The 12,452-nt window shown below is 46.4% G+C and overlaps 1 protein-coding gene across 2 annotated transcripts in view; it reads left to right on the top strand.

Moving 5' to 3' along the window:
* The window catches only part of ARAP3 (ArfGAP with RhoGAP domain, ankyrin repeat and PH domain 3), a 149,892-nt gene that overhangs the window by 113,731 nt on the left and 23,709 nt on the right, over positions 1–12,452 (top strand). For both annotated transcript variants that reach the window (XM_077474240.1, XM_077474239.1), the window contains exons 24-25: positions 5,676–5,750; positions 7,452–7,566. In XM_077474240.1, the coding sequence (XP_077330366.1) occupies positions 5,676–5,750; positions 7,452–7,566 (190 nt within the window). The remainder of the gene's footprint in view (positions 1–5,675; positions 5,751–7,451; positions 7,567–12,452) is intronic.

Here is a 12,452-nt window from a genome sequence, read left to right as displayed (position 1 = left end):
TAGCTTTTTTCTTCGTTTCTATTATAAACTTTTGCAAATTAGTAACTTTTCTTCATGAATTTTGAACAAAATGTATACTGTTACATATCTTTGGTAAAAAAAATAACTCAAATCAGTGTATATTATTTGGTCTTTGTGAAGGTTATAGGGTCTACAAGCTATGGTGCCAATGAAATTGATCACACTTGATGTACTGATGGCCTATCTCAATTCTTGAGACACTAACGAGCCAGGAAAGTACAAATTCCCCCCAAATGACCAATTTTTGGACAGTGGACATTCCACGGTATTTAGTATTTTCCCACAATTATTTGCAAAATTAAGATTTTTATTTTTTCACAATATTGTTATATTAACAGGTTATTTCTCACACACAGCATATGCATATTTACAACTACACCCCAAAACACATTCTGCTACTCCTCCTGAGTATGTTGATACCACATGTGTGAGACTTTTACACAGCCTGGCCACATAGGTAGGCAGGGGAGGGCTGGCAGCCTTAGGCCTGGGGGGCAAGTCCAGTCAAGTGGCCCATTGAACCACTTAATCAGCTAGGTGAGTCCACTGGTTGGGGTGGTGTTAGATAAGTCCGCTGGTGGGGGGAGGGTGTTAGATAAGTCCGCTGGTGGGTGGGGGGAGCATGTTAGATAAGTCCACTGGTGGGGGGAGGGTGTTAGATAAGTCCGCTGGTGGGGGGAGGGTGTTAGATAAGTCCACTGGTGGGGGGAGGGTGTTAGATAAGTCCGCTGGTGGGTGGGGGGGGTGTTAGGTAAGTCCGCTGGTGGGTGGGGGGACGGTGTTAGATAAGTCCACTGGTGGGGGGAGGGTGTTAAATAAGTCCGCTGGTGGGTGGGGGGAGGGTGTTAGATAAGTCCACTGGTGGGTGGGGGGAGAATGTTAGATAAGTCCACTGGTGGGGGGAGGGTGTTAGATAAGTCCGCTGGTGGGGGGAGGGTGTTAGATAAGTCCGCTGGTGGGGGGAGGGTGTTAGATAAGTCCGCTGGTGGGGGGAGGGTGTTAGATAAGTCCGCTGGTTGGGGGGGAGGGTGTTAGATAAGTCCACTGGTGGGGGGGAGGGTGTTAGATAAGTCTGCTGGTTGGGGGGAGGGTGTTAGATAAGTCTGCTGGTGGGGGGAGGGTGTTAGATAAGTCAGCTGGTTGGGGGGGAGGGTGTTAGATAAGTCAGCTGGTTGGGGGGGAGGGTGTTAGATAAGTCCGCTGGTTGGGGGGGAGGGTGTTAGATAAGTCTGCTGGTGGGGGGAGGGTGTCAAGTCCGCTGGTGGGGGGGAGGGTGTTAAGTCCGCTGGTGGGAGGGAGGGTGTTAAGTCCGCTGGTGGGGGGGAGGTGCTAGAAAAAAAAAACACACGCTGCCACTGCCAAAATTTTAAATTGTCTTGATGACTATGCATTATTAATTAAATTTACAACTGAAGCGGATTTTCTCATTCTATTCCATTTTGTGAAGGTTATCACAGATGCCTTACTTCAGGCTGGGGAGCATTGATTCAGTGAGGACTGGAGACACTGAGCCAGGTCCTTGCCACTCTTCGGAGGGGGGGGGGGGGGTGATGATCCTGAAGCAGGTCTCATCTTCTCTGCAGACTGCAGCTAGCCACTGCTCCCCATAAGCCCAGCAGGTCACGTGCGACATGACGTTCTTGACGCCGGGCATCCCCTCCCCTAACGTGCCACTCACCTGGCCTGCCTCTGAGACTCCTGGGAGGTAGGAGTTGTAGTCTGCTGTGCTCACACCAGGGGCGTACCTAGAGCATTTGGCACCCGGGGCGGATCCTATATCTGGCACCCCCCCACCCCCCCACCATAAAATGTAAAAACACCCACTGTGTCCTCTGCATACCTCTGCATCCTTCAATATCTTTTTGTCACTACTGTGTACCCCCCCTCTCCACAACTGCACCTCTGGACCCCTTTAAATTACACTGCACCCTGCATCTCTGGACCCCTTTACATTACACAGCACCCTGCACCTCCGGACCCCTTTACATTACACAGGACCTTGCACCTAAGGACCTCTTTACATTACACAGCAGCCTGCACCTCTGGACCCCTTTACCTTACACAGAACCTTGCACCTAAGGACCCCTTTACATTACACAGGACCCTGCACCTCTGGACCCCTTTACCTTACACAGAACCTTGCACCTAAGGACCCCTTTACATTACACAGGACCCTGCACCTCTGGACCCCTTTACATTACACAGGACCTTGCACCTAAGGACCCCTTTACATTACACAGGACCTTGCACCTAAGGACCCCTTTACATTACACAGCAGCCTGCACCTCTGGACCCCTTTACATTACACAGCAGCCTGCACCTCTGGACCCCTTTACATTACACAGCTCTTGTACCTCTGGACCCCTTACCTTCTGACCCCTTTACATTACACAGCCCTTGTACCTCTGGACCCCTTTACATTACACAGCACCCTGAACCTCTGGACCCCTTTACATTACACAGCCCTTGTACCTCTGGACCCCTTTACATTACACAGCACCCTGCACCTCCGCACCCCTTTACATTACGCAGCCCCTCACAGCTCTGGACCCCCTGCATGTTACACAGACCCCCTACAGTGCAGACCCCCCTCCCTACCATACAGACCCCCATCTACAGTGCAGACCCTCCTACAGTACAGACCCCTCCACCCTACAGCGCAGACCCCCCTACAGTACAGACTCCCCTACAGTACAGACCCCCCTACAGTGCCAAATCTTCCCCTACAGTACAGACCCCTCCCCCTACAGTGCAGACCCCCCTACAGTGCAGGACCCCTCCTACAGTGCAGGATCGCTTCTACAGTGCAGGACCCCTTCTACAGTGCAGGACCCCCCTACAGTGCAGGACCCCTTCTACAGTGCAGACCCCCCTACAGTGCAGGACCCCCCCCTACAGTGCAGGACCCCCTCTACAGTGCAGGACCCCTTCTACAGTGCAGACCCCCTCTACAGTGCAGGACCCCTCTACAGTGCAGGACCCCCCCTACAGTGCAGACCCCCTCTACAGTGCAGACCCCCTCTACAGTGCAGGACCCCCCACAGTAAAGAACCCCCCTAAGGACCCATAATGTACCTCGAGCCCAAGGCAATGGCATTGCAGGGGGGAGGTGCGAGCAGCACCCGAGTGGAGTGACATCTGTCGGCTCAGTGATCCGGGACCCGTAGCAATAATCCCCTTCTCTGTGGTTGCGTGACTCACGTCACGCCGTTCTGATCAGTCCCGGCAGCGGCTGTCACTCACAGCCGAGCAGAGTGAAGCCGCCTCCCCCTCCTCCTTCATGTCTACACAGTGCTGTGCACGGAGGAGGGGGAGGTGGCTTCACTCTGCTCGGCTGTGAGTGACAGCCGCTGCCGGGACTGATCAGAACGGTGCGACGTGACCACAGAGAGAAGGGGTTTATTGAACCGGGTCCCGGCTGCCCGTCACAGCGTAAAAAAAAAAAAGAAATGAACAAACGGCCAGCGGCCGTTTTAAACATAATGTAGGTGCCGGCCTGGGGGGAAATTTCCACCCTGCCCCCCGGCCCAGCCCGCCCCTGTAGGTAGGCCCAACATGCAGGGAGCACCATCAGGTATTCTAGGGACATACATTACACATATCATTTCCTGACAACCTATCACACTTTTGAAGGCCCTGGAGCACCAGGACAATGGAAATGCCCACAAAATTACCCAATTATGGAAAGAAAATACCCCAACATTTTTAGAAAAGGTGGAAAGAAAATGAATACGCATTTTCTACACATTTTTTACACATTCTGATGTGGCACTGCTGGGCACTGATTTGACACTGCTGGGGCACATTTGTGCACTGATGGGGCACTGTAGAGAACTGTTGTGGCACTGATGGTGCATGAATGTGCACTAATGGGGCACATAAGTGCACTGATGGGGCACGGACGTGGCACAGATGTGAACTGATGGGGCACTGTAGAGCACTGTGGGGCACAAATGTGCACTGATGGGGCACAGATGTGCACTGACGGGGCACTGCTGAGAACACATGTGACACTGATGGGGCACAGATGTGCACTGATGGTGGCACGGCTGAGCATGCATGTGACACTGCTGGGGCACAGATGTGACACTGCTGGGCACAGATGTGGCACTTCTGGGTACTGATGTGACACAGATGTGGCACCACTGGGACAGGGAGGCCAAGGGCCCCCCAGATCCAACCCCCCCTATGTGAATGAGTTTGGGATACAAAAACAATGTCCCCCGAAGTAAATCCAGCATCAATCACGATGAAAAAAAAGGTCCTCTCCTGCCGAAGTCTGACAGTTCCTAAAGGGTGGGCGCACCCAGTGACCTTGCCCCCTTATGACATCATTGACCCAGGGCATGCTCGATCATTGATATCCAAAGGAGGCAAGGTCACCGGGTGGTCCAGCCCCTTAGTTGTTTAAGAACTCTCAGACGGCGGGAGAGGGCATCTTTTTTCATTATTCGGTTCAGTGGTAGCGTTCATATTGAATGGCGCTGGATTTACTGGGGGGGGGGGGGGGGTTGAAGATGACGGCATTGTGTATGTTTTTTTAATAAAAGTATTGTCAATTGTCCATGTGTTATTATTTATTTTTGACACTTTTTTGATAAACTGAGTAGGGATAGGTGAGATCTGGGAGATCCCCATGTTGAAGGGATGTAGTGGGGGCATTCACTCCTTTCCTAGCCTGCGTGCTTGGATAAGGGGCCTGGTATGAATGGGGGGGGACCCCCCATGCCGTTTTTTTTTCCTATATTTTCTTTACCGGCAGTTCTTTTTCTTTTTTTACATTCAGCTTTAAGCAGAGATGACTCATTGGTTGTTAAGGACGTGGCCTCTGCCCACTCCTTAACAACTGGTTTTTCACAGTTTGAAGGATTAAATATAAAAATGCATGAAAAATGTATGCAAAAATGCAAAACATACCGGAAAACCTCATTAACCGCAACCGCATAGATGTGAACCTAGCCTTAATGTCTATCACAATTCAGCCTCTGGTCTCCAATGGGCCAGTGACCAAGCCCAAGTGCTGTCATATGGTGGGCAGAAAGTAGATAGGAAGCTCAAAGGACTTTGATCAAACTCCTGTGAGCTGCCTGGCATAGAACCTAATGCCGTGTACACACAGTCGGACTTTCTGTCAGAAAAAGTCAGACGGAATCATTCCATTAGATATTCCGATCGTGTGTGGGCTTCATCTGACTTTTTCTTTTGAAAATTCTGACGGACCTAGAAATAGAACATGTTTTAAATCTTTCTGACAGAATCAATTCCTATCGGGAAAACCGCTCATCTGTATGCTATTTTCACGGACCAAAAACAATGTAAGGGCAGCTATTGGCTACTGGCCATTGGACTTCCCTTTTCTAGTCCCGTCTTACGTCATCACGTTCTAAACGATCGGACTTTGGTGTGATCGTGTGTAGGCAAGTCCGTTTCCGTGGAACTTCGTTGGAAAGACAGTCAGAGTTTATTCTGACAGAAAACCCGGTCGTGTGTATGTGGAATAACAGTTAGCTCATTAAAACTGAGTGCTACAGGTTTAATGTAAAAGCTTTCATGTTTAACTGGGGTTTATGTCTACTATAAACTACGTGTTATTCTTGAATTCATACACTAGAGAAAACCTTTAATAAAAAAAATATATTTTTTTTTCTAAACAGTTGTCACAAGCCGGCGATCTCATTATTGAGGTTTACTTGGAAAGGAAAGAACAAGACTGTTGTGTCACTTTAAAGGTGAGTGATCATTGAACTATAATAGGATATTGAACTGTAACATAGGGGCATGTATAAATCCCAGGTTTTTTAAGGGTTTCCCCATCCCAAATAAACAATAATGGTTGAATGTTTTTTTGTTTATTGGACTCATTGGGCCACCCTGCATGGACTTTCCGCTGTTTTGTACCTAAAAACATGAGTGCCTGTAACCATTGACACTTCAACCAGAATTTCAGAGCCACTGACTTCCAGAATGATTTTGTGCTGAAACACCCTCCAAGATATTTCTTATAAAATAGGTAACTAGTTCTCTTATTTGTTAGGTGGCCCTCGGGGGTAGCCAAAGAAAATCAATCAATGTGTCTCTCAGCTAATCTGTTAAAAGCTGATTATGCTGATTAGGCTCCATTCACACTAGTGGCAGTTGTCATGTGACTTTGGACACATAAAGTCGCATGGCAAGTTGAGACTTTGAAAAGATTCTTGCACTACTTTAATGCGACTTTATTGCCAGAGAGTGAAAAGCTGCATCGGACTTCATGCACTGTTGTGTGTTATCGCATGTGTTATTTAATGTCCTAATTTGAATGGGTATCCTAACACATAAAACATACCAGTAAAAGGTACATGTACTTTTTTAGCAATGCAGCACACAATAATGCTTGGTAGTGTGACACCCTGCATTGTGGTGCACTACAACGCAATGTGTTGGCGAGGTACCCTGGGGTGCAATTAAGAATGCATGGCACCATGCGTTACCACAGTGTAGTTGAGGAATGTGGAATAGACTCCCTCAAGAGCTGGTTCTGACCAGCTCAGTAGATTGCTTTAAAAAAGGCCTGCATTATTTCCTAGATACACATAATATAATCGGATAATAACAGTTATAGGTAAAGTTGATCCAGGGAATATCCAATTGCCTCTTGGGGGATCAGGAAGGATTTTCACCCCTGCTTGAGCAAATTGGATCATACTTTATTAGGGTTTTTTGCCTTCCTCTGGATTAATTGTCATTATAGAACTGCATATATAGGACAGTTCTATTGAACTGGATGCACTTTTTTTCAACCAGACTAATTATGTAATGGTGTGAACTAGGCCTTAAAATGGTTGTAAAGGCTAAAGTTTTTTTAGCTTAATGCACTGCCCCTCTGCCCCCCCCAGGGAACTTACCTGAGCCCGATCCAGCGCTGAGCCAGGGAGCAGCGGCCAGGTCTTTCTCCCTCCTCACTAGACTAAGGAAGAGCTGCAGGAGCCATTGGCTCCTGCTGCTGTCAATCAAATCCAGTGAAATGGTATTGGGGAGTGGGGCTAAGACGTACATAGTTACATAGTTAGTCAGGTTGAAAAAAAAGACACAAGTCCATCCAGTTCAACCTTAAAAACAAATAAATAAAATAAAAAATAATCGTACAATCCAAATACCCAATTTTATGCCCACAATTGATCCAGAGGAAGGCGAAAAAAAAACACAGCAGAGCATGCTCCAATTTGCTACAGCAGGGGAAAAAAATTCCGTGCCGCAGCTTGCTATGGGGGCACTCAGTGGGCGGAGAAGCTAGGACCTCCAAAGGCAGACCCCAGAAGAGGAGAATCGGGGGCTGCTCTGTGCAGTGGTTTTGTAAGTATGACATGTTTATTATTTCTAAATAAAAATGTACTTTAGAATCACCTTAAGTGCCGCTCAACAACTTCAAAATTAACATAAGTTTCTTCTAGGTATCTCCTGTGATGACTGCAGAAGAACTAACCAATCAGGTTTTAGATATGAGGAATATTCCAGCCAGCACAGACATCTGGTTGACCTTTGAAGTTTTCGAAAATGGAGAACTGGGTAAGCAAAGGCAGTGAAGAATTTATAGGTATTAGTTTAACCACCTCAATACAGTGCAGTTACACCCCCTTCCTGACCAGACCAATTTTCAGCTTTCAGCGCTCTCACACTTTGAATGACAATTACTCAGTCATCCAACACTGTATCCATATGAAACTTGCGTCCTTTTTTCCACACAAATAGAGCTTTCTTTTAGTGGTATTTAATCACTAGTAGGTTTTTTATTTTTTGTGCTATAAATAAAATAAAACGTAAATTTTGTGAAAAAGATTCCTTTTTCTTCGTTTCTGTCATAAATTTTTGCTAATTAGTAATTTTTCTTCATAAATTTTGGCCAAAATTTATACTGCTACATATCTTTGGTAAAAATAACCCACATTAGTATATATTATTTGGTCTTTGTGAAAGTTATAGAGTCTACAATCTATGGTGCCAATCACTGAAAATTGATCACTTCTGATCAGGCCTTCAGTACATCAGGTGTATCTCATTTCTTGAGACTCTAACTAGTCAGGAAAGTACAAATACCCCCCAAATGACCCCTTTTTACAAAGTAGACATCCCAAGGTATTAAGTAAGTAGCATGGTGAGTTTTTTTAAGTTGTCATTTTTTCCCACAATTCTTTGCAAAATGAAGATTTTTTATTTTTTTTAATTTTTTTTTACTAAATTGTCATATTATCAGGTTATTTCTCACACACAGCATATGCATACAACAAATTACGCCCCAAAATACATTCTGCTACTCTTCCCGAGTACGGCGATACCACATGCGTGAGACTTTTACACAGCCTGGCCACATACAGAGCACCAACATTGATGTAGTACCTTCAGACGTTCTACGAGCAAAAATGACGCATCTCATTTCTCAACCACCTATTACACTTTTGAAGTCCCTGGAGTACCAGGACAATGGAATTTCCCATAAAATGACCCCATTTTGGAAAGCAAACACCCCAACGTATAATCTGTGAGGCATAATGAGTCTTTTGAATGGTTAATTTTTTTCCAGAAGTTTTTGGAATATGTGGAAAAAAATTTAAACGCATTTTTTTTACACAAAATTGTCAATTTATAAGATATTTCTAACACATAACATGTATATAGCAAAAATTACACCCCAAAATACATTCTGCTACTCCTCCCGAGTATGGCGATACCACATGTGTAGGACTTTTACACAGCCTGGCCACATAGAGAGGCCGAACATTGAAGTAGTACGTTCAGGCGTTCTAGGAGCATAAATGACACATCTCATTTCATTCCTACCCATCACACTTTTGAAGGTCCTGGACCACAGGACAGTGAAATTACCCACAAAATGACCCCATTTTGGAAAGTAAACACCCCAACGTATATTCTATGAGACATGGGCTGCAAATAGGTACTCGGGTACTCTGATGGGCTGGAGATAGGTACTCGGGTACTCTGATGGCCTGGTGACAGGTACTCTGGTACTCTGATGGCCTGGTGACAGGTACTCGGGTACTCTGATGGCCTGGTGACAGGTACTCGGGTACTCTGATGGCCTGGTGACAGGTACTTGGGTACTCTGATGGCCTGGTGACAGGTACTCGGGTACTCTGATGGCCTGGTGACAGGTACTCGGGTACTCTGATGGCCTGGTGACAGGTACTCGAGTACTCTGATGGCCTGGTGACAGGTACTCGGGTACTCTGATGGCCTGGTGACAGGTACTCGGGTACTCTGATGGCCTGGTGACAGGTACTCAGGTACTCTGATGGCCTGGTGACAAGTACTCAGGTACTCTGATGGCCTGGTGCCAAGTACTCAGGTACTCTGATGGCCTGGTGACAGGTACTCTGATGGTTTGGTGACTGGTATTTGGGTACTCTGAAGGGCGGTGACAGGTACTCATATGAACTGTGACAGGTACTCGGGTACTCAGATGAACTGTGACAGGTACTCAGGTACTCAGATGGACTGTGACAGGTACTCGGGTACTCAGATGGACTGGAACAGGTACTCGGGTACTCTGATGGCCTGGTGACAGGTACTCGGGTACTCTGATGGCCTGGTGACAGGTACTCGAGTACTCTGATGGCCTGGTGACAGGTACTCGGGTACTCTGATGGCCTGGTGACAGGTACTCGGGTACTCTGATGGCCTGGTGACAGGTACTCGGGTACTCTGATGGCCTGGTGACAGGTACTCGGGTACTCTGATGGCCTGGTGACAGGTACTCAGGTACTCTGATGGCCTGGTGAAAGGTACTCTGATGGTTTGGTGACTGGTATTTGGGTACTCTGAAGGGCGGTGACAGGTACTCATATGGACTGTGACAGGTACTCGGGTACTCAGATGAACTGTGACAGGTACTCGGGTACTCAGATGGACTGTGACAGGTACTCTGGTACACAGATGGACTGGAACAGGTACTCGGGTACTCAGATGGGCTGTGACAGGTACTCGGTACTCTAATGGACTGTGACAGGTACTCGGGTACCCTGATGGACTGTGACAGGTACTCGGGTACCCTGATGGGCCGTGACAGGTACTCGGGTACCCTGATGGGCCGTGACAGGTACTCGGGTACCCTGATGGGCCGTGACAGGTACTCGGGTACCCTGATGTGCCGTGACAGGTACTCGGGTACTCTGATGTGCCGTGACAGGTACTCGGGTACTCTGATGGGCCGGGACATGTACTCGGGTACTCTGATGGGCTGGGACAGGTACTCGGGCACTCAGATGAACTGTGACAGGTACTTGGGTACTCTGATGGGCTGGGACAGGTACTCGGGTACTCTGATGGGCTGGGACAGGTACTCGGGTACTCTGATGGGCTGGGACAGGTACTCGGGTACTCTGATGGGCTGGGACAGGTACTCGGGTACTCTGATGGACTGTGATTGACAGGTACTATGAGGGGTGGTGACAGGTCCTCTTTATTGGGGGGGGGGGCAATCAGTATGTTTGGTGTACACTGTATGCAGTAACGAGATGTTACCGCAATCTCCTCCTCAAACACGATCGGTGTGTGAGGAGGAGAACCCGGTAACATTCCGTTACCACGGTTTGTTTACATTTTAGTGATCGGCTGTGAAAGGATCACAGCCAATCACGTGGGTAAACAGCCGGCCAATGGCTGTTTACCAGCGTCGGTGACGAGCAGTGTTCCCGGGGAACACGCCGCCACCGACGTGCACGCATCTGTGATCGGCCGTGACTAACGAATGGCTGTTCACCCCCTTCGGTGGCGAGCGGTGTCTCCGTGACACGCCGCCACCGAAGAAACAGGGATGCGAGCGCACGATCGCGCGCATCCCTGTTTAAACGGGAGGCCGTCATATGACGGCCTCCCGCCACAATAGGTGCGCTACTAGTCAGCTACTAGTTAAGAACTGCTGATAATAAAAAGTGGTCAGGAGTGTTACTGAACATGTTATACAACCCTTAGCAAAAAGTATGGAATCACCACTCTTGGAAAATGTTTATTCAATTGTTTAATTGTGTATAAAAAAAAATTATTTAACATTTTCACCTTTTGGCTTTAAGAAACACTTAAAAAAAGAAAAAAGAAAGTAAACCTTAGTCAATTGCAGATCAATTCTGAGGAAAATATTATGGAATCACCACATACTTTGCAGTTCTAAAACAAACATCTGCATCAGATTACATCCTAAAAAATGATTTCATCATCACCAAACATCCTTTCAATTGATGGAATAAGAAAAGTGTCCAACATCTCAATATAAACTTGTGCATTTATTGAAGATTTAATGACTGTCATCTCCCCAGTACCTTTACCTGACATACAACCCCATAACATCAATGATTGTGGATATTTACATGTTTTTGTCACGCAGTAGTTTTCATACACTTCATTGGAACGCCACCAAACAAAAGTTTCAGCATCATCACCCTGCCCACCGCAGATTGGTGATTCATTGCTAAATAACACTTTCATCCAGTCATTCACATTCCGTGATTGCTTTTCTTTAGTCCACTGTAACCTTGTTTTTTTCTGTTTAGGTGTTATGATGGTTTTCGTTTGGCTTTTCTCTATGTAAATCCCATTTACAGTTCGGTCATAGACATTGATTTAAGTTTCTGACCATTTGTTCCTCATTTGTTTTGTTGTGCATTTCTGTTTTCAAGGCATGTTGCTTTAAGTTTTCTATCTGTACACTTTGATGTCTTCAATTTTCCACAATCATTGATGTTATGGGGTTGCATGTCAGGTAAAGGTACGGGGGAGATGACAGTCATTAAATCTTCAATAAATGCACAAGTTTATATTGAGATTTTGGACACTTTTCTTATTCCATCAATATAAAGGATGTTTGGCGATGATGACATCATCAATCTGATGCAGATGTGTGTTTGAGAACTGCAAAGTACATGGTGATTCCATAATATTTTCCTCAGAATGGGGTGATTCGTTTTTTTTTCCTTCTGCTTGATCTGCAAAAACTGTTGCAACTGACTACAGTTTTCTTTCTTTTTTTATGTATCTTTTTAGTGTTTCTTGAAGCCAGAAGGTTGGAATGTTAATTGAAAATAGTTTGTAGGCATGTTTGTGATTATTATTTTTTTTTCTACACAATTAAGCAATTGAATGAACATTTTCCAAGAGTGGTGATTCCATAATTTTTGCCAGAGGTTGTATGTAGTCCTTTCTGTTCTTGATGGCTTGCGCTCACAGAAGCTGATGCTGGGCATCATTCAACCTGGAAAGCTAGTCAAAGAGAAAAAGTAATGCTAGGGATAGCTCTTGATTGAAGGCAAGTATTGCAGCCAGCTGTGTTAGTTTTATACCCACTGAGAGCCTACCTTTTTAAAAGTGGACTAGGCCTTTACGTGTTATGGTTGGGTGTATTAGGTATTTAGAGGTTTGTTTTAGGAGTGTGAGGTGTTTGGGGG

The sequence above is a fragment of the Lithobates pipiens genome, unplaced genomic scaffold (genome assembly GCF_037356315.1).
Source record: "Lithobates pipiens isolate NorthernLeopardFrog02 unplaced genomic scaffold, aLitPip1_a1.2 Scaffold_8, whole genome shotgun sequence".
Lineage (NCBI taxonomy): Eukaryota > Metazoa > Chordata > Amphibia > Anura > Ranidae > Lithobates > Lithobates pipiens.
This window is presented reverse-complemented; position numbering and strand designations above follow the sequence as displayed.